This window comes from Pagrus pagrus, assembly GCF_965226575.1.
Source record: "Pagrus pagrus genome assembly, chromosome: 23".
Classification (NCBI taxonomy): Eukaryota; Metazoa; Chordata; class Actinopteri; order Spariformes; family Sparidae; genus Pagrus; species Pagrus pagrus.
This window is the reverse complement of record NC_140205.1, coordinates 776,138-803,400: the sequence shown is the minus strand read 5'-3', so window position 1 is coordinate 803,400 and position 27,263 is coordinate 776,138. Positions and strand designations below refer to the sequence as shown.

General features: G+C 46.9%; 3 protein-coding genes across 3 annotated transcripts; 1 reads left to right on the top strand and 2 right to left on the bottom strand.

The window, feature by feature from the left end:
* Positions 1 to 430: 430 nt before the first annotated feature.
* On the bottom strand, positions 431 to 2,173 carry c4h11orf98 (chromosome 4 C11orf98 homolog). The gene is made up of 4 exons (XM_084345720.1): positions 2,056 to 2,173; positions 1,125 to 1,249; positions 911 to 1,008; positions 431 to 737 (listed from the first exon to the last, which is right to left on the bottom strand). The coding sequence occupies exons 1-4, from the start codon at positions 2,092 to 2,094 to the stop codon at positions 619 to 621; spliced, it is 381 nt and encodes a 126-aa protein (XP_084201846.1). The 5' UTR covers positions 2,095 to 2,173; the 3' UTR covers positions 431 to 618.
* Positions 2,174 to 4,690: 2,517 nt separating this feature from the next.
* xpot (exportin, tRNA (nuclear export receptor for tRNAs)) lies at positions 4,691 to 20,512 on the bottom strand. The gene is made up of 25 exons (XM_084345734.1): positions 19,834 to 20,512; positions 17,623 to 17,776; positions 16,598 to 16,680; positions 16,426 to 16,482; positions 16,267 to 16,336; positions 15,631 to 15,849; positions 14,749 to 14,933; positions 14,078 to 14,246; positions 13,336 to 13,572; positions 12,929 to 12,967; positions 12,784 to 12,846; positions 12,576 to 12,700; positions 12,271 to 12,415; positions 12,061 to 12,180; positions 11,883 to 11,977; positions 10,550 to 10,619; positions 10,221 to 10,459; positions 9,705 to 9,990; positions 9,424 to 9,613; positions 9,201 to 9,317; positions 8,991 to 9,106; positions 8,858 to 8,905; positions 8,702 to 8,773; positions 8,189 to 8,245; positions 4,691 to 8,071 (listed from the first exon to the last, which is right to left on the bottom strand). Exons 2-25 carry the CDS (start codon positions 17,707 to 17,709, stop codon positions 8,045 to 8,047), a joined length of 2,916 nt encoding a protein of 971 aa, XP_084201860.1. The 5' UTR covers positions 17,710 to 17,776; positions 19,834 to 20,512; the 3' UTR covers positions 4,691 to 8,044.
* Positions 20,513 to 21,290: 778 nt separating this feature from the next.
* On the top strand, positions 21,291 to 25,106 carry rpl18a (ribosomal protein L18a). Its single transcript, XM_084345848.1, has 5 exons — positions 21,291 to 21,398; positions 22,669 to 22,848; positions 24,044 to 24,173; positions 24,599 to 24,708; positions 24,962 to 25,106. Exons 1-5 carry the CDS (start codon positions 21,381 to 21,383, stop codon positions 25,052 to 25,054), a joined length of 531 nt encoding a protein of 176 aa, XP_084201974.1. The 5' UTR covers positions 21,291 to 21,380; the 3' UTR covers positions 25,055 to 25,106.
* The last annotated feature ends 2,157 nt before the right edge of the window (positions 25,107 to 27,263 follow it).

Sequence of the window (27,263 nt, the reverse complement as noted above, 5' to 3'; positions counted from 1 at the left end):
GAGCATTATCTGCCACGAAACTAGTTCATGTCACCAATATTTTGTCATGATACGCTCGTGCTGTTCCCCTCTGAGTCCGGGCTCGTCCGTTATCAACATCCGGGGTCAAACTAGCAGCAGCAGCTACAGGTAAACAAGCCGGCTGTCGCGGGTGCGCGCAGCTCAGAGACGACATCTTCCAGGTCAGAGGTAGTAGATCAACCTACAGACCCCGGATGTTGACAACAGACGAGCCCGGACTCAGAGGGGAACAGCACGAGCGTATCGTAACAAAATATTGGTGAAATGAACTAGTTTCGTGGCAGATAATGCTCATAGAGGCTGTGTGTCGATGCCCCGTCACTCGCATTATATGGATATATCGGCGCTACGCTGGATCTAATTTCGTCCGAACGACTCCAAATGACACCAAAGTTCTCTGGGTGAGTAAATGACCGTATATTTTGCTAGAAATAAGGTCCAGGTTGTAAAAAACGGTAGTTATCCTTTAACGAGCGTCTCTGTCTGTCCTACAGTCGTCCACAGCGTCCTGTATGAGTCTTTGTGCCCGACACAAACAGACAAACGTTCCTCTGACACGAACCAACACAACAGAAAACACTCGACCGTGTTTCAGAGTCATTCGATGTCTGCCATCTCGACATCACCCTGCGCTCCAGCTGCTCTCTTCTTCTTCTTCTTGGTCGGAGCAGACGACGAGTCCTGTTTCTTCTTCGGTGGTGCTGCTGCCTCTTCAGCTGAGGACGACGACAGAGGAAACAGAGTTAGAATGACTGACGGACAGCGAGGCGTCACAGTCTGCAAACACAAAGTTTGTCACAGCTGCTTCTTTAAACCAAACTGAGGCTGTGGATCAATAACTGGTTATTGATCCTGGATCAATAAGTGATTATTGATGGTGAAGCTCTACCTTCCATCCCGGCCTTCTCCTGCTGCATGTGCTGCAGCTGTTTGAGCAGCTTCCTCTTCTTCTTCCCAGACAGAGTGATGTTCGCTCGCGGGCTCGACCTAAAACACAAAGTCAGACAAAATGCTAACCGTGCTGCTCTGACGCTCCCGTTCCTTCATGCTAACGTTGTGTCGACACCGAGTGTCGTCGTGTCCCGACAGGACTCGTCACTCACTTTCTCTTCTTCAGGTGATGGACGGTGATGAGACCCTGGTCGACCACAGCGCCCACTATCTGATGTCTCTTCCTCTTCTCTCTGCTCAGAACCCGCCGCCGCTTGAAAAGCTTCTTACCGAGCTCCTGCAGCATGACCACAAGATGAGACGAGATGAGGAGACGAGATGAGGAGACAGACAGATTCATGTTTCAGACAGATTCACCTCAGAGTCTCAACAGCAGCTGTGATGGACGGACACAGAGCTGAGAGCCACTGCTAACATCTGTTACTACTGTTACTGCATGAAGCTGACAGTACTGTAGTACTTGTACTACATGAAGCTGACAGTACTGCTGTACTTTTACTACATGAAGCTGACAGTACTGCAGTACTTTTACTACATGAAGCTGACAGTACTGCAGTACTTTTACTACATGAAGCTGACAGTACTGCTGTACTTTTACTACATGAAGCTGACAGTACTGCAGTACTTTTACCACATGAAGCTGACAGTACTGCAGTACTTTTACTACATGAAGCTGACAGTACTGCTGTACTTTTACCACATGAAGCTGACAGTACTGCAGTACTTTTACTACATGAAGCTGACAGTACTGCAGTACTTTTACCACATGAAGCTGACAGTACTGCTGTACTTTTACTCCATGAAGCTGACAGTACTACAGTACTTTTACAACACGAGGAGGCAGTAAACTATCTGAAAGTTTTAAATAATACATAAATCAGTAAATAATAAACAGGTGAGCTCGCTCGTAGAGCCGCAGTGTTGACGTTAGCTCTCCATGCTAGCTGCTAACTGTCCGGCTCTGTATTAGTTGTTATTTCCGGGACAGTAACGGTCACAGCCGGACGTTAGAGCTTCTCTTCTTCTTCTCTTCTTCCTGTTCTGTGTTTTCATCCACATGTTTGATATAAATCAGTTTCTTACAGTTTTGGGTCTGTTGATCTTCCCTCCCGGTGGAGACATGCTGCTGCTGCTCACATGGGCTGCTTCTTCTTCTACTGCTGCTCTCCTTCTTCTTCTTCTTCCCCTCCTGCGGCGGACTGCAGGGCGCTCTGCTCTCTACTGCCCCCTCAGCTCTGTCCTCTCACTGCAGCCACCGGCCTGCGCTGGCAAACACTCCTCGTGAGGGTAATTAAACATCACCACTGACTTCAACATGTCACCTGCACCTGGACACATCGTGTTTACAACCTCATCATAGAGGGAGAAAGTAGTATTAATCAAAGTATTCATGTGAAGTACAAGTACCTCGAAAGGACCTTTGGTGACCACAGCTGGACGTAACCAGGCGGCTGAATGCTGCCACCTGGTGGCCTCGTGTAGGTACTACAGTCACCCCCACTGATGACCTGTTTATCATTAGTCAGCAAGCTTCAGCTCCTCACTACTGTAGTACTGTCAGCTTCATGTGGTACAAGTACTGCAGTACTGTCGGCTTCATGTGGTAAAAGTACTGCAGTACTGTCAGCTTCATGTAGTACAAGTACTGTAGTACTGTCAGCTTCATGTGGTAAAAGTACTGCAGTACTGTCAGCTTCATGTAGTACAAGTACTGCAGTACTGTCGGCTTCATGTGGTAAAAGTACTGCAGTACTGTCAGCTTCATGTAGTACAAGTACTGTAGTACTGTCAGCTTCATGTGGTAAAAGTACTGCAGTACTGTCAGCTTCATGTAGTACAAGTACAGCAGTACTGTCAGCTTCATGTGGTACAAGTACTGCAGTACTGTCAGCTTCATGTAGTACAAGTACAGCAGTACTGTCAGCTTCATGTGGTACAAGTACTGCAGTACTGTCAGCTTCATGTGGTACAAGTACTGCAGTACTGTCAGCTTCATGTGGTACAAGTACTGCAGTACTGTCAGCTTCATGTGGTACAAGTACTGCAGTACTGTCAGCTTCATGTGGTACAAGTACTGTAGTACTGTCAGCTTCATGTAGTACAAGTACTGCAGTATTGTCAGCTTCATGTAGTACAAGTACTGCAGTACTGTCAGCTTCATGTAGTAAAAGTACAGCAGTACTGTCAGCTTCATGTGGTACAAGTACTGCAGTACTGTCAGCTTCATGTAGTACAAGTACTGCAGTATTGTCAGCTTCATGTAGTACAAGTACTGCAGTACTGTCAGCTTCATGTGGTACAAGTACTGCAGTACTGTCAGCTTCATGTAGTAATAGTACTGCAGTACTGTCAGCTTCATGTAGTACAAGTACTGCAGTACTGTCAGCTTCATGTGGTACAAGTACTGCAGTACTGTCAGCTTCATGTAGTACAAGTACTGTAGTACTGTCAGCTTCATGTGGTAAAAGTACTGCAGTACTGTCAGCTTCATGTAGTAAAAGTACTGTAGTACTGTCAGCTTCATGTAGTAAAAGTACTGCAGTACTGTCAGCTTCATGTGGTACAAGTACTGCAGTACTGTCAGCTTCATGTAGTACAAGTACTGCAGTACTGTCAGCTTCATGCAGTAACAGTACTGTCAGCTTCATGTAATAATAGTACAGCAGTACTGTCAGCTTCATGTAGTAATAGTACTGCAGTATTGTCAGCTTCATGTAGTACAAGTACTGCAGTACTGTCAGCTTCATGTAGTAAAAGTACTGCAGTACTGTCAGCTTCATGTAGTAACAGTGCTGCAGTACTGTCAGCTTCATGCAGTATTCATGCAGTAATAGTACTACAGTACTGTCAGCTTCATGTAGTAAAAGTACTGTAGTACTGTCAGCTTCATTAATAGTACTGTAGTACTGTCAGCTTATGCAGTAATAGTACTGCAGTACTGTCAGCTTCATGCAGTATTCATGCAGTAATAGTACTACAGTACTGTCAGCTTCATGTAGTAAAAGTACTGTAGTACTGTCAGCTTCATGCAGTAATAGTCTTGCAGTACTGTCAGCTTATGCAGTAATAGTACTACAGTACTGTCAGCTTCATGCAGTATTCATGCAGTAATAGTACTGCAGTACTGTCAGCTTATGCAGTAATAGTACAGCAGTACTGTCAGCTCCATGCAGTAATAGTACTGCAGTACTGCCAGCTTCATGCAGTAATAGTACTGCAGTAGTCAGCTTATGCAGTACAAGTACTGCAGTACTGTCAGCTTCATGCAGTACAAGTACTGCAGTACTGTCAGCTTCATGCAGTAATAGTACTGCAGTACTGTCAGCTTCATGCAGTACAAGTACTGCAGTACTGTCAGCTTCTGCAGTAATAGTACTGCAGTACTGTCAGCTTATGCAGTAATAGTGCTGCAGTACTATCAGCTTCATGCAGTAATAGTACTGCAGTACTGTCAGCTTATGCAGTATTCATGCAGTAATAGTACTGCAGTACTGTCAGCTTATGCAGTAATAGTACTGCAGTACTGTCAGCTTATGCAGTATTCATGCAGTAATAGTACTGCAGTACTGTCAGCTTATGCAGTAATAGTACTGCAGTACTGTCAGCTTATGCAGTAATAGTACTGCAGTACTGTCAGCTTATGCAGTATTCATGCAGTAATAGTACTGCAGTACTGTCAGTTTATGCAGTAATGGTCCAGCAGTAAATAAAACACATCTCAGGATTAGTAAACACTTTATTGGTTCTAACAGAAGTTTTATCACCATATCAAAACAAAAACAAACAAAAAAATCAATAAACAAATTAATTCATTTGGCGAGTTTTTCTTCGATATGAGCAAAACAAACACAGAGACATGAAAACGGGCTGAAGATTCACCAACAACCATCTGATGAAGACAAACAGCTGACTGAGAAACCAGGAATACCACGAGGAGACAGTCATCGTCCATGTTGACTGAACACCTGAACACCTGAACACACCTGAACACCTGGACACACCTGGACACACTCAGGAAGCAACAGTTCAAGATTTTGGGGAAGAAAAATAGTTTATTTGAGATGTTCAGTTGCGTCAGAGCTGGTCAGGATGTGATTAGCCTAGCTTAGCTTCTTTCTCTGTTGCTATGGAAACTGTTAGCCTAGCTTAGCTTCAGGAGAATGCAGAAAGGAGACGTTGCTGTTTTAGCAGCAGTTAGCGTTGAGGCTATCTGTAGCCCAACAGCCTCTGAGCAAACTCTTCTGTGGGTCGGTGAAGAGCTTGTTCGCTAGAGGTTTGGAGATTCTCCTCTTTGGGTGGAGCTAGGCTAGCAGTTTCCCTTTGCTTCCAGTCATTGTGCTAAGCTAGGCTAAACTGATCTCTGTGCTGGACAGAGATGAAACTGACATCCGTCCTCTCGTCTGACGTCGCTAACAACCGCACGTCAGGAATTCAGACAGTCAGCAGAAACAAAGACCTCAGAGAAGATGAAGGAGCAGGTTGTGATACTAGTTTGATTTATCTGGTGACGGCGTCTCACTGAAGTGGACCTGGAGCTAAGTGTTCTTACGTTTACAGGCTCAACATGGACGAGAGGAAAACACTGCGGAGGGAAACATTATTTTAAGTGACCGTCACATTTTGATGCTCAGAACAGACGCCATTTTAACCTGTTGTTCAGAAATCTACAGCGGAGGCAACCGACCCGTCCGACAGGCTGACGGGCCGACGCACGATAATTATCTGACCCTCACGGCTGATACCGATAAAATAACCGATCACAGATTTTTGTGTGAGAGGCTCAGACGTAGAGAGCATCACGCTTCATTTGATGTTCCAGCTGTGATCAGACTTTTCCCCTCGCGTCGTTTTCTTCTTGTACAAAAACATCAAGCAGTGAGATTTATCTCCTATAAATTATTTATCTGCTGATGACTGATGATGCAAATGTTCCATCGTCGGGCCGATGACAGATTCACAATGATTTTCGCAGTAAAGCAGCAGGAGAGGTTTTGGGGGATTGTTGGCAGAAACACACAGCAACACCTGGTTTAACTGAACCCTTCGGGCTTTTTCTACGGAGGTTTAGTGTTCGGGAAAATAAAAGACATTTAAGAAAAGGTGAAGAAAAACTCATCAGTCAAATCAGATAACCAGGAGAGGCTGAACGCCGGCGCTGCACAGCCAGAACAGAACCTGTACCGAGTCGACCGTCACAACGGGTTCTCCACGTCAGCAGAAGTGATGAGGAACAGTTTGCCTCGCACTGATTGGTCGCGTCGCCGTCGATCAGCTCCTTCACAGTATTGCTCGCAGTAAAGCGTTGCATAATCAATAAGTCGATCATCCTGAATTGTCACAAATGCTTCGAATATAAAAGTCATCAGAACTTCAGCGTCTGCACACGAGCCGATTCTTGTTTACACGAGATGCACATGAACGATTCCTATGAATGAGTGTTTTCACTACGGAAGCTCGCTGTGGCCGAGACGAGAAGAAAAGATCAAACGTTAGCGACGACAAAAATAAAGACTGAAGGTCAAATTATAACAAATCAGAATCACCGCCGTCGTCTTCAGTGCGGTGACTCAAACTGTCGGATGATGTTTGAGTTTTTAAATGAGAACGAGACAAACTTCAGTCTGAAGGTCGACAGGATGAGAAGGTCAAATAAAATGTTCACTTCAAGTCACAAAGATTCAAAAAGTCACAAATATCTCAAAAATACTCATTTTAAATAAAAACAACTGAAAATTCAAACTTTTTACTGCAAGAAAAGAAATCTGAGATGAACTGAGTCAAATGTTCAGAAATAAAATCATGAGAAATAAAAAATACCTCCGCCGAGGTTCCTCGCCCGTCTGCTGACTGACTGACTGACTGACTGACTGACTGACTGACTGTTTGTTGGTTTGTCAGCAGGATTAAACAGAAACTACTGAACAGATTTCCACCAGACCTGGATGGAGGACGAGTCTCGGATCAGAACAGACCTCATTAACTTGGTGCTGACCCAGATGACGAGCCGGATGTCTCGAGGAATAAAGATCTGAGTGAAAAAGCTGTGTGATCGTGTCTGACTGGATTAAAGGGGACCGTCGGCTCTTGTCTGGAGCTGTTCTTATTTTCTTTATGAGGTAATAACTGAGATTTATCAGAACTTTGACCCAGTACAGTTCGACTCACTGACTATTCTCATCATTGCTAATGTTCAATCGTTTCTGTCCGGCACACACGAGCTTCCATATTTAGTTTCCAGATGGGAATGAAGATACAAAAAAACTAAACTAGGAACTTTATTTACATTTCAACATCGTATTCTCTTATTTACACTTTGTTCCTGTTTCAGGTTCATTTCCATCTGAAATCAAAAACGGCCCCAAATATTCGTTGTGGAAACAAAAATATTCCATCGACTTTACGGATCGTAATCGTCGCCCTGCCGGGCCGGTCCGACTGAACCTGGAGTATCTCGTCCCATCAGGTCACAAATATGAAGAGCGGCTGAGATCAAACCGTCGTTTCTGCTTTAAACTGAGAATTGGGGAAGATGAAGTGTGAGATGTCTGCAGCTCGAGCCGGCGTCACTTCAAACTTAAACTAAACGTCCGTCTCCGTCCAACTAAAGAATCAATGCCACGTTTTAATGAAAATAACAGTTCAGCCCTTTTCTTTGTCCTTTCTGTGAAAACTCTAATCTAATGTTTGAAATGTGGAGGTGGGACTGGAACAAAGTCGTGCTTTCAGGATAGTTACCAAACCTCCAGACGGGCGCCGTCCTCCGCCACAGATCTGCGTTCACTCGCAAACACTTTCTACAAAGTTCTCCGTGTTGAAGGTCATCGGTCGAGCTCCTGTACGTCTCGACTCCACGTGGACAGCTCGTCTCGTCTCTGCGGCGGCCGGAGGGATTTCTCCGTCCACCGACCTTCTGTGCACGTCCGACTTAGACAGACCGGGCTTCGTTATGCATTCACTCTTTAAGTGCAAAAGCAGCTCCTATGCTAAGTTCCATGTTGTTGCTGTAAGTGGCCTGTCTGACCACCTGCTGTGAAGTGTCCTCTCAGTCCCACCGAACCTCCTGCTGGACCTCCTACAGTCTGGCTCGCTGAAAGAACGCCTGCAGACGGGAGACAACCATCAGCTGATCAACACGTCACACACAGGATCAACACACACACACACACACACACACACACACACACACACACACAGACTGGGGGAAACACACTTGTACCTTCATGTAGTTTTTCAGGACTTTGACGTCCGGCTGCTGAATCACTTGACAAAGTTCCTGAAACATCAAAGTCACAACGTGAGAAACTGGAACCAGCAAACGCTCGAGCCCCGTCCAGACCCGAGTACAGGCTCTGACATGTACTCAGAGTATCAGAGTAAAAAGTCTCCCTCTGAAGGACATTTGTGGTCAAAGCTAACTGAAGCTCACGTCATATTAATATAATTCAAAGACTGTTAAAGTTAAAGGTAGAGTCAGCAGGATTTGTCCCTGCTGTTCCTGAACGCACCACTTTGTGTTGGTAAAGTGTCGCAAGCAGCAACAAAGTGAGAACATGTCTGCAGAGGGCTGCAGGTGGCACCAGGCGGGTGAACCGTGTCGTCACGTGATGCACTTCGGCCTTTTGGCCTCACCTAGACTTTTCCCATAAGCTTCCATTGTGACAGAAGCGTGTAAATGAGCGGGCTCCCCTCGGACTCTGTGTCCAGGTTCAGATATTCAGGACGGTCGTACCTGTGAGATTTCCGGTGACACCTGAAGTGAGGGCAGATACTCCTGCTGCAAGAACTGGATGAACTCCGGCCCCTGAAAGAAAAGATTCACCATCTATTTACAGCTGGAACGTGCGACAGCAGAAGTGTTTTCAGAAGACGGTCGGTGGAGTTTTACCCGTTTGAGATGAATCATTTTCAGTGTGAGAGCACACTCCGACAGCGTCTGGAACACAAACAGCCACCATCAATTCTGTGAACACACGGTAAAATCTTGCGTTTGCTGGCTGGACTCTGGTGCAGAAACTCACCAGGACTGTCTGAGCGTCTGAGAGGTCAAAGGTCGGTTTGAGAGGAGCCAGGAAACACGCAGGAACGATGTGTTTGTAGACGAAGTCGGGGAAACCCACCATGCCGTCTTTCCCTCCTGCAGGTCGGGTCAGAAGACAACAGAACATTAGAACAGACACTGACCGGGACGAGGAGAGACGATGGACCCACAGCGGGTCGAGTTCTCTCACCCCACAGCTCCACCAGTTTGGAGAGAGTGATGAAGCAGGTTTTCTGAGCGATGGGGTCGGGGAAGTCCACGGCTCCCTGGATGATGGTGAACACGACCCGCTCGATGTTTTCTGCTCCTGAAAACAAAAACACGGCTCAGGTGATCCAGCCTCACCGTGCTCTCAGCTGACTGACCCGCGTCATCAGACGTGACAGTCATGTTGACGTCCGTCTGTAACTCACCCTGATTGGCCATGACCTCGTTCATTCCACTTCCTGCGATGGTCATGATGAAGGCGAAGTAGCTCCTCCTCAGCATCTGTTTCTCCAGAGCGGCCGCCTGGTCGTTGTCCTCCGCCGGCCGGGCCAACACCTCGAAGATGGCGAGCACCAGCGGCATGAAGACCTGCTGCAGGAAGGGAGACACCTGCCGCTGCCATGGCAACAGGAGACACAGCTGATTAACCTCCTGTGATCCGACGGCTGCTGTCAGTGTCACCTGTGCGGGCTCGTTTCCTGCGTACCTTGAACTTGGCGGTCATCTGGCTGATGAGCGGGATGAACTCCTGCAGGTCTTTGGCCTCGCAGTCCTTCAGCATGTGCTCGGAGGCGGCGGGGATGAAGGGCAGCACCTCCTCCTCCAGGCAGATGATCATTCTGTGCAGGAAGGAGCGGACCGAGCTGCGCAGCACCCCCCGCTGGACGGGACAGCTCAGTGCAGGCAGGAAGGTCTGCATGCAGTCTCTGTAGACCTCGGTGCAGCCGCACTGCTTCACCGTCTGCTTGTTGCTGAACGCCTTGCTGGTCCGACTGCAGACAGAAGAGACGGAGGAGTTCAGCTCGACTGACTCCAGCAGAGTCATCGTGAGGATCTAAACATTTACACGTGTGTGTGATACGGTACGTCAGTAGGACGCAGCGGCCGGGAGATCCTCAAATGATGCTACGTTTGAGTTTTTTAACTGTCATTTCTTGTGATGAATAAATGGTCTTGTACCTTGAACGTACCTGAGCGACCGATTAAAAATGAGCTCGCTCACCTGGCGAATCCGACGGCGTGGCTCAGACAGTCGGCGAGGGCGGCCTGTCTCTCGTCCTCCGTCTCCTGCAGCAGTTTGGCGAGCAGCAGGCGGAAAGCGTCCATGAGCGGCAGCAGCAGGCTCCTCATCAGCGCCTGCTTCCTCTCCACTGGACTCTCCCCGTTCACGATCAGGATGCCGGCCGTCTCAAACATGAACAGCTGGTCGTCACTGGTCAGCAGCGCCAGGAAGCCATTTTCCTGATCGGAGGGGAACATCATCATAAATGTAAAACTCTGTTGTAATAAAGGTGCCGGACTCGTGACTGATGGGTGAACGATGACACTCACAGGGGGAGCGAGCTCGAGCAGGTCCTGGATCCTGGTCAGGATGTCCTCAATGAAGGCGTTCATGTGTTTACTGTTGACACAGAGCACAAGTGGCGTCAGCACCGACACAGCAGCAAACGTCTGAGTGCTACACAGACGACAAACATTAAGATATCAGGAGGGACAGTGAGTCACACCTTCTTCATGCAGGATCCAGGTCTCGTCTTCTCACAATAAATATCTTCTTGTCAAGATAACAACAGCCTCTTGTGCTGACGTGCTGCGTGTATCTTCTCCGGATAAAGTTTGATTTTGCTCGAACGAAGTTATTTTGTCGCGTGCACAAAATATCATGTCACAAAGATCGTTTTCATAAAGAGATTCTCTTGTTCAGTTTCATTTAATATAGAAAAATGACCCTAAAGTTGAGATCCAAACACTAATACCTCGTTCACTCTGGCCCAAAACACTAACATCTGGTTCGGCTGTGCTGTGAACATCTTCTCCCCTCGTCAGGCTGCTGCCTTGTTAACATCTTTCCATCCGTCTGTGAAGCAGCTTGATTGCGTTCAGTCGAGTTTGACGGAGAGACCGAAGTTAAAGATATTAAAAACGTAATCGCTGTTTGTGTCTTCAGTTCAACTCATCAGAGACCAGAAAGAAGCGAGAGGTCTCACTCCTCAGCAACTTCTGTCGTCAGCAACATAAAGCATGAAAACTGAAGGAACGTTGAACAGATGATGATCTTCTGCCGTCGGTGCAGCAGTGGCTCCATGATTTAAAGGTTTGATTTACATGTTTAGACAAAACCACTGACGATCTGCTGCTTTAGACTGTTGCGACGCGTCGTGAAGACGAACAGCGAGAACAAACAGAACTCGTCCACATGAAAGGTGAACGGAGTTAATCACCTGTTTTCAGCAGGTTTAACAGCGTTTAGAAAACTGATTCTGCTGTAAAAGCTGTTTTAGATTCATCAACCTGGAGCGAACTGCAGGACTGTTGTCGTCTAAATGTCCCGAGTTCACAGCACTCAAGACTCGCTGACTCGCAGGCGTGTTCGCCCGAGGTCAGCGAGTCCTGAGTGCTCATCCAGCCCACAAGGACCCTCAAGAGAACTTTCTGCAGACTTCACTTTACTTACGTGATATCAAAGAAAAAGCGTAACTTTATTACAACGTCACTTGAGGCGCGCAGGCTCAGGCACTCGCAGACTTGACGTGACGACAGTGAACATGTCACGGTACGTACAACTGAAGCGAGCAGGTCCAGAGATTTGGACCAGGCCTTATTCTGTCCACCTGGTGGTGACCACGGACTGAGTACGACGTGAGGATGAAGAAGCTGGACTCACTGCAAAGTTTTGACGAATCTTGAGAAGAGGTAAGCCACCCTGCTGCGGACCTTCGGGCTGTTGTGTCTCAGTCCTCTCTGGTCCAGAAACGCCATCTGACAGTGAACACAACACCAGATGTGACAACTGACTTGAACAGGAGAAGAAAATCAGCCTCGTCACGTCGTTTTAAACTCACCAGAACATTTGGGATGTGATGCGGCTCCACGATGAAGAATTTCTCGTAGCGAACGACAGTTTCAAAAAACTCCAGCGACACCGAGCTGTGCTGGTAGCTGCTCACGCTGCAGGACACCAGCTGAGGGGTCAGAGCAGAAAACACATTCATCATGTCGGTCACACTCAGCAGACACTGAACACAGCGTATGAGTCGAGCCAGGAGACTGACCGTCCTCATCATGTCCTGCAGGGCGCTCGTCTTCGCCGTGTCTCCGGAGAAATGAGCGCCGTGAGACGCCGGCAGGGCCTCGCCCAGCATGTACAGCAGCCTGATGGCCACCTCCACCTCCATGAACGGAGACGTCTGCCAGTTCCTGAGAGACAAATCAGAGACGAGAGGATCAGAGCCTGTCTTTGTCGGCGCTATACAGCGCTGGTGTAGATCTCTCTGTTTATTCTCAGAAGTTCACTTCTTATTTTAATTTGATGGTCTCAAGCTGAACTGTCCTGAATAAAGTCAGTGTGGGCTCTTACTGCATGGTGTTGGTGAAGACCCGTCGCACGGCCTCCAGCAGCAGCTCCGGAGACACCTGAGCCAGACGATCCAGCAGCATCTTCAGCTGCTTCCTGTACTCCACGAACATGGCCTCGTCCTCTCCCTGACAGACCAACAGAAGCAGAACGTCTGCTGCGGCTTCACGTTCTCACAGCACAAGTGTGAACAGCCAAGAAAGAAACTCACCTCGTTCTCAAAGTTGTACTCGTCGTCATACGTCAGCTTCTTCATGACGGCGAGCATGATGGCCTGTGTGAGAGGGCGGGCTGTTAGTTACTCACAGCTCACAGCGAAGACGGTTACATGAACCAACACTTCCAATCAGACTCACCTCTATGTTGGACTTCTGCTGATCGGTCAGCTGGGGAAGCTACGACAACAAAGAGAACATCTTCTGTCAGTCGACGCATCCTGAACATATTTATCATCACATATTATGTTATTACGTTACAGACGGGCTGAGCTGCGATATTAAATCAGACAGCAGAGCCTCCTGAAGCTGCAGCTGCTGCAGCGTCTGCAGGCGACCAGGACACAGCGGTGGAAGATCAGATCTTTTACTTATGTACAAATATTACAAAGTTACAAGTAAAAGTCAACTCGTACTTTAGTGAAAGTACAAAAGTATCATTATTTACTTGAAGCACAATGTCCCCTTTAGATGAATATGTATGAACAGCTGATGTTTGTTGACACCCGCCTGTAATATTACACATTAGTATCCACTGATCGGCTCACCTGTTTCAGGACGTGCAGGTATTCGTAGCAGAAGCCGACGATGTTGGCCGAGATGTCGTCGTCCTCGTGCACCAGCAGCTGCAGCAGCAGCGGCACTTTGGCCTCCACGGCCTGCAGCGTCTCCGCCGTCTCCTTCACGTTTCCCGTCTTGGCCAGTTTGGTCCAGCTCAGCACCAGACTCTGACCCATCCCGTTCACCAGCCGGGAGAACTTGGCCAGGAAGTCCACGTCCTCCTCCTGACGGGACAGAAGCAGGAAAAGCATGTGACCTCCAGGTGTAAACAGTGAAGTAGACCTGGTGTCTGACCCGCCACTGACCGACAGAAACCAAAGACCAAGCACGCTTCACTTCCTGTGCAGGTTCCTAGGTTCAAGTCAGATCATATTCTACTTTATATTAAAGGAACAGTTCACCCAAAAACTAAAACCTTCAGTCATCATCTCCTCCTGATGATATAAAGTCAGTCAAGACCAGATCTATCTTCACTGGAGCTGCTGAGCTAACGTTTTAAAACAAGTCTCCTAGCCTAGCCTCCTCCACACGCAGCCTATTGTTTGATAAAGTCGGTGTGAAGCACATTTATGTACTAACATATATAAGAAAACATAAAGCTGCTGTGACAGAAGCCACCAGATTCCTGACACTTGTGTTGTGCTGCAGCTCTCCTCCATCAAGAAACCTTCTTGTTATCGGACGATATCAGTTTTCCATCCACAGCGAGCTCTGGAGCTGCAGACTCACCTGCTCCACGTTGAAGAACCCAGCTGACTGCAGGACTCGGCACAGAGACTCCACCAGCTTGGTTTTATCCACCGGGTCCATTCCTTTGTTGACTATTTCAAACAGGCAGTCGCAGGCCTCCTCTCTGAGCTCCTCCACCGACAGCTGACTCAGCAGCAGGTTCACAAACCTGAGAGAGCACAACACAAAGAGTTTCAGCCTGGTTTCACAGCAGAAGCTCCACAGCGACGTGGACCTGATCACTCACAAGAGCTGAGAGGTGACGCAGCGAAAAGAAAAGTATCACAGCTCATTCACACCAGAAAAAACACTCAGAGGAAACTTCAACAGTCCGGCCAGAGAGAGAAGTCAGGATGCAAAACATTTAGCTTCTTCAGCCGACGCTGATCCTTTACAGACGCCTCAGATTCAAACTGTTCGGTCATCGCTGAGGCTTCGACTACAGAAGCTGAGCTGGTACAGTCGTATAAACTGTGGACCAGCTGACTCAGCGTCAATATCTGAAAATAAATTAAAACAGTGAGATAATAATAATAATAATATTCTACTGTTTTCTTCTTTAGATAAAAGAAAATATTTGTTCTGCGTTCTCTCCACTGGGCCAAGAACCGGTTCTGAGCACCGCCACACTGTACAGACACAAACACAGTGGTATGACCACGTGCACTGACCGGTCGTTGGCGATGAGGTTGAGGTCGATCCAGGACACGTAGGCTCCCACCACCTCCAGACACTGACAGGTGAGCTCTGGGTGCGACTGCTGGTACGTCTGCAGGATCTGGAACCAGGACTCCACCAGGTGGGGGATGCACTGCTCCCGCATGCCGTCTTTGATTAGAGTGTTTCTGCGCGTTTCCTGAAGGAAAGATTCAACAACCAGAGCGTCTCAACTCAACACAACACACAGACACATCTCCCATCTAACCCAGTCAGTGAAGAACACGAGGTTCTGAAGCAGATTAACTTCCTCCTGCAGCTTGTTGCTGCACATCGTCTCTGTCGGCTTTTACTTTCTCTTTCTTTGCTCCAGTCAAGACTCAGCCAGCACTGATGTCTCTCATTTCTCTGCTGGTTTGAGTGAAGCATGCAAAGATGTCAAACAGGAGCAAACAACCCGACAGCTGTGGAGAGCAAATAACCCAACAACTCATCCAGATGTGATTGTGTTTACACAGGAAGCTGTGTGAGGGAGAGACGGCGGCTTTTTAACTTCACAAAAGTCGTTTTCTGAGTAAATTCTCTTGTTGGAGCAGCGAATACTCTAATGTATAAACTACTGAAGTCATTAATTAATAATCAAAACCTGGTGATTAATGTCCTGTTGACTGACTAAATGTTCCAGCAGTTATTTTCTCTTCAGTTTGTTTCTGAACTTATAAAACATCGTGTGTGTTTGTGGAGGTTGATCTCATATTTTTTCCCTTCAGTGACTTCAGCACAGAGTCGAATCTTCATGACGCTTCCTTTAATATTCTTGAAACTCATTTAACTTAGTAGAAAGCAGAAAGCCTGAGGTGGTAACAGGAAGTCAGAGGCGGGAGAGCACGTCTCACCTCAGGTGAGTGGAGGATGTCTCGGTCCACCACCTCAGCGTCGATGGCCATGAGCGTCCTCAGGTAGATGTCGACGCCGTGAGGGTTCAGGCCCACCAGCGACAGGATGTCGAAGAAGAACTTGGGCCACATAGTCAGATACTCCATGATGAAGGTGAGGGCGAACACCTGAGCCGCCTTGTTCCTGATGAACGGCTTCTCAGGCTGGTTGTTCATCAGCTGCAGTCAGAAAAGGGACGAAGAAACAGCTGAGCAGCAGCCTCAGCTTCACGTCACGTCAAATAACTCTTCTTTTTATTGGTATATTTCTACAGAGCATCGTTACAGATGTTTCATAATGAGTAAACCTTTAAAAATAATTTAAAATGATCAACTTAACATATAATATTTATTTAAATAAAGCTACATGCTGCTCTCACGGAGCTGCACTGGTTCTGTTGCCTCTTGCGGTCCGGCTGGATCTGATATTAGCGTGTTAGCAGTTAGCAGCATGTTAATCATGTGGTCGGCTGAGGTGGAGATCATTTAACTACTTTCTCTCTGAACTGTTAGAAGTAGAAGTATAAAGTGTCAGACAATCTCAATACTCAAGTGAAGTACAAGTACTTCCAAACACAAGTACATGAGTAGAAGTACCTGACACTGGAGCCACTTCATCAGAGTCTCTCTGATGAGCTGCTGCTGAACTGCACTCAGACCAGCGTGTCTGCAACACAAACAACAACACAGCTGGAGACGATCACATGACTGTTCTTCATCAGAGATAAAGACGGAGCTCGTCTTCCTCATCCTCACCTGAACTTGATCTGATGCTCCAGAACTTGGAAGCAGAAGAACTTCACATGGTCGTCGCTGAAACAACAGATAAAACACGTTTAAGATGAGGTGAAACGATCCGTCAGAGCCTCCGATGACTCCGCGTCGCAGCCGGACGGCCTCGGAGCAGAAGCTGCGCTGTGAAACTCACTTGTAAATCCCTTTAGCGAGAGCCTCTGCACACACCTCCCAGGCATCCTGAGACTCCTTCAGCTGCTCAAAGTATGCCATGGCCTGAGGACACACACACACACACACAGACACACACAGACACACACACACACAGACACACACACACACAGATTCACTCTTCAATAGCTTCATTAGAAATACTCTCTAATAACGACACCAAGCTTCACAACCTCTCCCTCAGCGGTCGACCACAGCCAGAGACCTTCAGAGATAAAGATCTCCAGGCGGTGCAGAACAATCGACACCTGTTAATAAATCTCTACCTCAATTAAACTGATTAAAGATCAAAAACTAACACAGAGCAAACAGACATCTGATGTTTTACCATTAAATATGGTGACAGCTGCCGTGAAACCCCCCAGTGAAGAAGAGGACGGGCAGAGGACCGTCACAAACCTTCAGTCCAGCCGCTCTGATGTTTACACTGTTTCACCGTCACCTGTCGCTTCATCTCATCCATAAAGAATAAAACACGACATGTTGGGTCTCTGTTCACCTGCCAGTGTGAGCAGCAGTGACCTCATCATCACCAGACTCCCTTAACAAATGTGGTGATTTTAAGAGTTGTTGAGTTAAAACAAACTTTGTAACGTAGTGAAACTCTGTCTCTGACAGACTCTGAATCATTGTCTCCTTCTTGTAAATTCAGCATTAAATGAAAACAGTCAGTTGTTTGTTTCCTTGTACAAAGTGTCAGTTTGTGGCAGCATGGCTGTACCAGCCTGTCTGCTTCTGTGTCTAAAGTGCTAAAGTCTTACCTGCCAACATTTAGCAGCTGTTTGAACACACTGTTTACACTGATTTCACCATTTACACTCAATTTATGAAAGAACATTTTATTGATCTAACATGTCAGCTTGACGTACTGAGAGCTGGACACTGAGATCGGATCACTCTGGATGTTATGACACACAGAGACGATCTCAGGTACGTTCGGTCGAGGTTGTGGTAGTTCGGTAGTTCGTTGTGTGATAACTGTCTCACCCTCTGCCTGTAGCGGGCGTCGGCGTTCGGGTTGAGCCCCAGCAGGGCCTGCTCGTCCATGATTGCAGCGACAGACTGGCAGGCCATTCGTGGGTTAGCTTTCCTCCAAGGCAGGTCCACTCCTCTCTGCTGCTGTCAGGCAGACTTCTCTCATCTGGTGACAAAGAAGGAAACCTGAGGTGAACGTACAGACAGTGAGCAGCGATTCAGCAATTAATAACTAAGTGTGTTTCTCTGATCTGTCCGGAGTGAACCCTCTTCACAAACAAATCAATAAAGGATCTCTAAATAGGAAAATAAACCAACATCTCCTTCAGAGGATCGTCCGTCCTGACAGCTGTCAACATCATCTTCAAGACTTTTAAAGGGAACAAGATTCAGTGTTAGATGTCTGTGGACAGCCTGTCGTCAGGTTACAGAGCAGGATCCGGACAAAAGGGTTAAAAACATCAGTCATTCAGTGAGAAGATGGTTCGTAGAGTCTTTGAGGACTGTTTTAGCGCTGCGCTCCAAATTTAATGGGCACAAACGAGCTATCGCAGGTCATCCACGTCGCTGTTAACCAGTCAGGTGTTTCATGTCGTGTTGATGAAGTGTTGATGAAGTGTTGATGGAGTGTTGATGAAGTGTTGATGAAGTGTTGATGAAGTGTTGATGTCGTGTTGATGTCGTGTTGATGAAGTGTTGATGGAGGCTCTCAGGCTCTCAGCGTTTTTTAGATCTAAGTTTCATTAACATTTTAAACGGGCATCGTGGCTGAACTGTTGACGCGGTGTCCACATGTTTGAGGGACATCATGACGCGATCCAGTGCCGACTCATCCACCTTTCTCTCCATCAGCTCACCTGGATGTCACATCTCCACGCAGAGCTAATCCCGCGCTGCAGGAGCCATGTTGTTCAGCTGTCAGTCAACAGAGCGACGACACGACGTTCTGAGCAGAAACATCCAAGAAACGCCAACCCGACGTCTTCGACACATAGAAAAGACGTCCAGCGAAGAGCGAGGACCAACGTGTTTCTGACATATGTTCAACGCTCACCTGTGACGTCCAGCTGACGTCCTTACAGGCTTCAAAATAAAGTTTCTACAGTGCAAGTTTAGACTTTTCATCTTCAGACGTCTGAAGAACTTGTGGTTCACAAAAACTGCAGAGAGGATTCAAACCCTCAACCTCAGCAGCTGCATGAGGTGTGTTCTTCACCTGGAGAGCTGTTTATCAGCCTGGTAAAGAAGAACACCAGGTAAACACCAGGTGAGGAACACGCCTCATGCAGCTGCTGAGGTTGAGGGTTTGAATCCTCTTTGCTGCATTAAGTGACATTGAACCACAATAAGTTCTTCAGACGTCTGAAGATGAAAAGTCTGAACTTACACTGTAGAAACTTTTAACCCTGTAAGACGTCAGCTGGACGTCACAGGTGAGCGTTGAGAAGACGTCATAAAGACGTCACTGGTGCACTGAGGGTTTACTGACAGTTGAACAACATGGCTCCTGTAACGTGGTGGGTTGAGCCCCGCGTGACATCCAGGTGGGCTGATCGATGAGTCAGCACTGGACCGAGTCTGATGACCCGAAACGCCTCCGACAGGTCGAGTCGAGCCGGAACATGAGCGTTTGGTCCGTCCGGAGGATGGAGAGCAGAACCAGCACCGTGACAGCTCAGCCTCCATCACTGAGCCCACATGATGCAACGCAGCGCCAACAACGAGCCGCGGTGACTCAGTGAATGTTAGTAAGACCTGAATCACCTGTCCGGTTCACCTGGCCGCCCTGATGGCCTGTGCTGCGGGGGGAGAGGCGACCTGGGAGCCGGCCACTCCTCGGAAAGTTGCCCCGCGGTGCTACAAGCTAACAGCTTCACCGCAGCGCTAAAAGAGCTGACTGCTGCTAACTCAGCTAGCGTTAGCCGGCTAGCATGTGAGCTCGCCTGCGCCGAGTTAGTCATCGTGACCGTGTAACAGCTCGTTACACCCCGGGGAGCGGTCAGTACCAGCGGCCCGGGCAGCCCGGAGGACCGGGCGGTGGTCTGGACCGGGGCTGTGTCTGGTTCTGACCGCTCCGGGTCGATTCCTGCCTCCTTCCATCACATCAGCGCCGGGGAAACCTCCCCGTGACAAACTCCGCCGACGTTAGCCATTTTTTAATCACGCTAAGCGGAGTACACGCGAGCGGCAGAGCACGAGGCGCTCACCTTAATGAAAACTTACCTCATGGAGCGTGTTGGTCCCGTCACGTCATCACGGAGCCGCGGAGAAGTCACCAGAACACCAGCTGCATGTCGGCTGGACCCGACCGACACGACGGAGCAGCGCTGCGGCGTGTCCGCTCAGTCAGCATCCGGGTCACCGCCACAGGAAGCGGTTCCGTCGGGTTCCGTCCGGTCACAACGACGCCGAACACAAATAAATATGAATAAAAGTTATAATCACGTGTCACACAGTTCAACCACAGCTGAGTTATGTCCGCATGTTCCTGCTCAGACTGTCTGAAGTGAGGTTCAGCCCCGCGGCCACAGGAAGCTGAAGTTGGTTTGTGGTTCGTCGGAAAGTTAAAGGAAACTTCAACGTGTGAAGATATTTATGTTGTTCTCCGACATAAAATCATCATTAACGATAATCCTGTCCACAGTTTAATCATAAAGCTCTTCAGGTGTTAAAACAAGTGTCAGAATGAGACTACAGAGGTTGTCGGGGACATTAGACGTCATCAGAGAGAGACTCCTCCGTCTCTACGGGCCCACTCCAGTTACTCTGTTCTCACTCTGACTTTACAACTTGTAACACATCAGACATGTTCAACATATAATGGAACTGAAAAATAAGACATTATCATAAATAATAACTGCAAACTGGATCTTATTTGGGTTGTAAAGGTTAAAAAAGAAAGAGACAGAATATGAAACATAGTTATCATAGATTAACATAGATTATATTTTATTGATATGTTTTTCTTATCTAAATCCTTTTTAGTATTTTTAAGTGTACTTGTTTAATGTCCCTTGTACTTATTGCATGTCTGTCTACCTGCTACTGTCACAAGTGAATTTCCCCCGATGTGGGATGAATAAAAGTCTAAAGTCTATTATTTTTTTATCAGTACTTGTATGCTTGTATTGTTATTCTTTATATTTGATCATTTTAATTCACCATATTTTGTTGCTTTCTTGGTCTCCTGTTCTTTCATCAATCACTTTGAGATGCAGTGTGATTTGTTTGAAAGCTGCTTTATCAATAAAGTTTGATTGATTAATTAACCCACAAAACTCAGAGCCCTCAGGGAACGAGGGCTGCGGCACCAGCCTGCCTAAAACGAGATTATAACATGTGCCGAATTTACAAGGAAGCCCAAATAATGAAGACTGTGTCAGGAATAATGCTTCACAAAGATTATAAAGTCTCTCCTAAGTCAACAACCCACTAAATTGAGTGATTTTTAAAGGGAGTCTGGGTTTTTCTCTCTCTCTTCCTCTCCTTGCTGTCGCTGCCTGTAGCTGATGAGGCAAAACGTTCCTCAGATTGTTTGATTGTTGTTTGATTGTGGATATCGATCAGACACGTGATCAGCTGTGATCAGCTGTGACTGACCTCCTGTCTCAGCTCCTCCATCACGCTGAACTGTGACGAACATGAAACCATCTTCAGCCCGTGGCGCCGCAGCAGCAGGCCCCGCCCCCTCGCGGCCTGCCGTCCATTAGACATGCGCAGTCTCCGCCCTGCTGCTTCCTCTTTTACTGTGGCAGTGAGCGAGAGACACCATGAAGGCGTCCGGCACAGTACGTAAAACCCGATTTTCTACCTATATCTGCCTACAAAACACGGACCGAACGAACCGATGTCGCTTTGTAACGTTATGTTTGTCTTAGTTATGCGTTAATATCCACAGAAAGTCAACATTTAAGTGCTGATTTGAGTTAGTTTTCGTACCGATGTATTTTGCGGCTACAACATGGCGTCCGCGGCACCATGTGGACGACGGTGTCTTGAAACGGGACTCTGCGTTTCATCAGAGACAGACGGAGACTCAGCCAGCAGCAGATCAGCAACAACCGCCGATTAATCTCAGATGATCAGTAAATGCGTGGTTCTGTCCGGTTAACGAGCCGCCTGGTTGCGTTTCAGCCCGCGATGTCAGCTAAGCTAAGCTAACGTTAGCTGCTAATAATGTGGCGCTGCAGACGTGTGGCCTCAGCGTGGAGGTGAACGTGTAGCAGACACCTCAGAGGGCTGTTAGTTCATTACAGTCAGGTTAATGTCCACCACAGGCAGATCTGACGCACCTCAGTAACACGGTGACATAACAGCTGAAATATAACAAGACGTCAGAAATATGAAGTCTTAATGTGCTGAAACTGTCTGTACGCTGGACCTGTTGGGTCAGACATGTTGACACCCAGCAGCTGTTAGGACACATTAAATACAGAGACAGATATTTAATGAGAAGGAACAGATGTAAAGACAAGGGACAGTAATGAAGCGATAGTCTGAGGCAGCGTCACTGTGCAGGGTCCAACAGAGCATGTGCTGCTGATTCAAGAAAAACAGCGTGCAAATGATCTAAATTAAGCACAATATATAAATATTAACAGGTGTATAGTGCTGCATGTCTGAAATAACAGGCTCAATAAATATTATCAGCGGTTTGCTTGGCTCATATAATCAGGACCTGATCGCCTGCTGTTGATGAAGACGAACAAAGATCAAACTAAACTGTGAAAGATGAAGTTAATAAAAGAGAAAAGGCAGCCGGCGTTAATGAAGTCGTTAAAACAAGTTAACTCTCCGTCTCCACGTCATTCACTCACATTGTTGCAGCGCTTCATGTTCATTTTCTTCACGTCTGTGCACCCAAACCCAAAGCTCATATCATCTCAGTGGTATGAATTTGACTGGTGTGCAAACAGAAACGGATCCTTGTCGCCTTTCTCTGACGCTGCGGTGCCTTTGAAAGTGAAATCAAGGGTCGACAGTTTGTGAGACGCCTCGTCGTGTAAGCGTTTGTGATTCGCGTGCATCCTAACTGACCACACTTGTCTCTGAAAACAGCTTCGGGAGTACAAAGTCATTGGGCGTCTGCTGCCCTCTGCCAAGAATCCTGCCCCTCCTCTGTACCGGATGAGGATCTTCGCCCCAAACCATGTCGTGGCCAAGTCCCGCTTCTGGTACTTCGTCTCCCAGCTGAGGAAGATGAAGAAGGCCTCTGGAGAGACCGTCTACTGTGGCCTGGTAGGTCTCTGAACCACACGCGTCTTAAGTCCAACATCTCCAGCCGTGTCGGTGGGTCGAGGCGGAGACCCGTCCAGTCAGGATTGTGTTTGACTCGGTTTCAAACAGATTTGTGTTAAATGTGATCGGAGATGTCGAGTGTTAAAAGTTGTGTTGAGTTTGTGTCTCTGCAGCCTGTTGATGATGACGGAGCACGATCACCAGTTACCAATACAACCGATACATACGTTCAGTAAAATGACTGAATTCAAGTACAGTGTACTCGAGTACTGTCGCTCAGTACAATCTTATATTACTCTGCAGTACTTTATTCTTCAACTTCACGTTTGTTAAACTTAAGTTACTTCACAGATTCACATTATAACTCATTGATGGGCTGTTGTTTGACACCACAGATGCTGCAGAAGAGACAAAGTGGTGCTTTTATTAAACTAGAACGGCACTCTGTAGAGCGCATACCTCCGCTGAGGCCCAACAGTGCCCTTTAATCCACTCAGGCCTGATCCCACATCAGATAAAACAGATTTAAATCTGGATCATTAATATTCAGTGTTCTCAGAAATAACCAGAATGCTTAAAGACGCCCGGTCGCTCAAAACCCACTGAAACTTAATGAGATCTCTGGGCTGAGACTCGTCCTCCATCTGAGTTCTGATGAAATCAGTTCAGTAGTTTTTAAACCCTCCTATGATTCTTCACTTGACTTGCACCCAAACCCAAAGCTCACACCGTCTCAGTGGTGTGATGTTGTCTGGTGTGCAGACAGAAACTGGTCCTTGTCGCCTTTCTCTGACGCTGCGGTGCCTTTGAAAGTGAATTCAAGGGTCGACACCGACTCCTCAACTGATGTGAGCCTGAACGACGTTACAGACTCTGAAGCTCTGTACTTAATATTTACAATATTAATGAGGACATGAGACAAACAGTGGTCCATCAGTGAATAAAATCAGGTCCCAGAACACTGTTTGAAGCTAGAGAGGTGGGTTTTTTTAAATTTGGTTTATTTAGTTTATATTTAGTCGATGATCTTTAACTGTCCGCTCTGACACTAACATGTATTTCTCTGCTTTTTAAACTTGATTTGCTGTAAAAATGAATCTCTGAACATGTAAAACAACGTGTAGTTTGATGATCAGTGTGAAGTCTGACCTGCTGCTGACCTGCTGTTGTTGTTGTTGTTGTTGGACTCGTTCAGGTCCACGAGAAGACCCCCCTGAAGGTGAAGAACTTCGGTATCTGGCTGCGTTACGACTCCCGTAGCGGCACCCACAACATGTACAGAGAGTACAGAGACCTGACCACCTCTGGAGCCGTCACCCAGTGCTGTGAGTACACCCAGCAACCATCCAGCCTCCAGGCTCAGGAAACGGGTTCGCCTCATCTCTGTGGGCTTTTAGTGAAACACAGAACACGTTTAAACAGAACAAACGAGGTGAGTTCTGAGTAAATATCAGCTCAGATCCTCGTCAGCTGAGCACAGTGTGAAGACGTGAGGAGTCTGAGCTGGATTCAGGATGTTAGCCAGCTGACGGGTCGGACCTCAGTCACATTACGACTCTTCACATTCAATTCACTGGTAGCTCAGCGGCTGCTGGCCCCTCCGAGGGTCCACGTCGAGCTTTTATCTGGCAGAAGTCCAGATCTTTATTCATGATCATGCTTCCAGCCGTCAGTGATCGCCCCCAAAGATCCTGTAACAAAGTGATGAAGCTGCTGTGTGAATAAAGATTAAATGTCTTCTGTCTGTCAGATCGTGATATGGGCGCTCGCCATCGCGCTCGTGCCCACTCCATCCAGATCATGAAGGTGCAGGTCATCGCTGCCAACAAGTGTCGCAGACCTGCCATCAAGCAGTTCCACGTGAGTCCACACCTCGTTGTGTTTTCTGACCCGGTTGTCGGCGGCTCTCTCTCTGGACTGCCTCTGTTAGTCAGCTCCGGTTTAAAAAGCCGCCAGACAAAAAGCCAGATTCCTCTTCCAGATTTCCAGCTTCCATCTTCAAACCTGGCGGTTCTGAAACTGGCGACAGACGATGAGTGTTTCTGATTGTAAAATGTTTGGTTGCATCGACGCTGTGAAACTGAACTGATTTCCTCTCTGACTCCTCCTGCAGGACTCCAAGATCAAGTTCCCTCTGCCTCACAGGGTCCTGCGTCGCCAGCACAAACCTCGCTTCACCACCAAGAGACCAAACACCTTCTACTGAAGGCATTTTGTCATTTTGTGCGGGGAAAAATAAAAATAATCTAATTGACAAAGAGCTGTTTCTGTTCCTTCATTGGTTTGATTTCCATAAGAGAACGTGTCTCCAGTCGACGGGCTGCACGTCTGTTAAAGAACCAACCAGAACCAGATCACTGATCCAGAGTCAGCGAGTCAGAACAGAAACACCGAGTCTGCTTTAGTGTCCGAGTTCATGAAACCAGAGTTTTGAACAGTTAAGTCTTTAAACATCTCGTGCCTGAACACTGAGGAGTTCGACCTGCTGACGGGTCCAACATGTTAGTTATTATTGATCAGTGATCAGCAACGATCACAGAAGCACACATGAACCTCTGACATCCATCCTGACTGCTGACAGTCGGTGCTGACCGACTGCATTCAGAACAGTCATCAGGCACTCGAGTATTTCTTCTGTCTGCTGCTTAATGCTTCCACTACATGTAATAACTTTAGTTACTGATTACTCTACAGATTACATGCTGCGTCAGAGCCAAAGTAGAACAATTCTGAATTGATTTTTGTCCGGACAGATTTCTTAAAATATTCCTATAATAAAAAATAAATGGCTTTGTAATAAGTAAACATGATATTAAATGCATCAATAACACTTAAATATAGGCATTAAGCAATTAACAAACTGACATGAAATATTTCTTTGATTAACCATTTTATTTATTCACTTTTTATACTTGATTGTTATTTTTGTGTTATTTAAAATGCAAAGGCACGTTTATTTGTACGACACAAGGCAACTCAAAGTGCTTTAAGGGGCATAAAAATTACATTAAAAGAAATTAAAAACAAGTCAGACATTTAAGCACAACAGAGATCATGTTGTTTGGAAACTGAATCAAATAATCGAGTACAGGTGAAGACAGATGGTGTGAACATGGAAAGAGTGCATGTAAATACATGTGTGGGTGTGAATAGAGCACAACATCTGCTGGAAACCTCACATCAAACATGTTCAGTCTAAAGAGTCAGGAAGCGTCTCAGTCCTGTGTGAGACGAAGCTCGTACTGGATCACAAACCACTGCACACTCTGCTGTTCACTGGTCTGACCATGTTTAAATGACTGTGGAGGTCTGAGGGGGAACACCTCCAGAAGATCACTGCAACAAAGAGCCATCAGAACAGTTCATGAAGTCAGATATCATCATCACACCAACTCAGTGTTTCTACATTCAGCTGTGATGAAGTTCATCATCAAACTGCACAAATAATGTATGAAGCAGGAAACAAACTACCAGCAGGTTTATTTATTTATAACTGGAGGGAGAAGTTCAATTTCAAGATGCTGTTCAGACGACTATAAACAGTAAGTGCATTTCAGTCGGCGGTGTGAAACTGCTGACTGGTATCATGTTGGAGTGATGTCCTGTTTCAGTTTAAAGCCTTTATGGGTCCATACCGATGACGTGCCGGTGTCCTGGTGCATCAATAACTTCAGGTTCTGTTGTCAGAACCAGAACAAACCTGCAGAGTCACTGTGTGTTGAGGATATCAGAGGATCAGAGACAGAAAGACAACAGAGCAGTTCAGACTGCAGCACTGACAGTCATCTCCACTTGTTGTGATCGGTCCGTCAGTCACTGCTGGATGAAGCTCTCCTCTCCACTCCACCTCCCAGTAACACGGCCCAGTCAGAGCCTCTCCACCCACCAGCTGATGGTGCTGCTTCAACCTCTCTGGATCATCAGGACACAGCTGATCCTCTCAACACCTCCACCTGTCACCACTGAGAAGACTTCCACCTGATGAGAGAAGCAGAGAGAGCAGCAGATACATGAGTGTTGACAGAGACTCCCTCCATCAGCTGTCAGTCAGTGATATAAAGACCAGCAGGACTTCAGTCCTGTTCAGACCACAAGTGGAGCGGCTGTGTAGCGTAGCCAGCTTCCTTTCAGCTCTCATGTTAACGTGTTGGAGTGAAGCTCACAGGTTTACTCTGCAGGTTTCACTCAAGTACACAGTGAAATAAAGTGCAGAGAGTCCCTGAACGCATCATCACTGCAGAAACACTGTGATGATGATTGACTGCTGTTAAAAACCAGAGTCTCAGTCACACCTGAATATTTCATCTGCTTTGAAACATTACAAATATGTAAATATGGAGTCTGTTGTAAAATGTGTGGAGCAAACAAAAGACAGATGGACAGATGAATATATGATGTTAAAGCTCCTACATGTT

What these genes read in the sequence shown, in the direction of transcription:
- rpl18a (XM_084345848.1), top strand. An exon ending in TGGAGCCGTCACCCAGTGCT is followed by an intron (nt 24,174 to 24,598) that starts GTGAGTACACCC and finishes TCTGTCTGTCAG; the next exon opens with ATCGTGATATGGGCGCTCGC. An exon ending in CTGCCATCAAGCAGTTCCAC is followed by an intron (nt 24,709 to 24,961) that starts GTGAGTCCACAC and finishes CTCCTCCTGCAG; the next exon opens with GACTCCAAGATCAAGTTCCC.
- xpot (XM_084345734.1), bottom strand. Translation starts at nt 17,709, where the DNA reads ATGGCCTGCCAGTCTGTCGCTGCAATCATGGACGAGCAGGCCCTGCTG. An exon ending in GGTTCTTCAACGTGGAGCAG is followed by an intron (nt 13,573 to 14,077) that starts GTGAGTCTGCAG and finishes CTGTCCCGTCAG; the next exon opens with GAGGAGGACGTGGACTTCCT. An exon ending in GTCTTCACCAACACCATGCA is followed by an intron (nt 12,416 to 12,575) that starts GTAAGAGCCCAC and finishes TTTGTCTCTCAG; the next exon opens with GAACTGGCAGACGTCTCCGT.
- c4h11orf98 (XM_084345720.1), bottom strand. Translation starts at nt 2,094, where the DNA reads ATGTCTCCACCGGGAGGGAAGATCAACAGACCCAAAACT. An exon ending in AGATCAACAGACCCAAAACT is followed by an intron (nt 1,250 to 2,055) that starts GTAAGAAACTGA and finishes GTCATGCTGCAG; the next exon opens with GAGCTCGGTAAGAAGCTTTT. An exon ending in CATCACCTGAAGAAGAGAAA is followed by an intron (nt 1,009 to 1,124) that starts GTGAGTGACGAG and finishes TTTGTGTTTTAG; the next exon opens with GTCGAGCCCGCGAGCGAACA.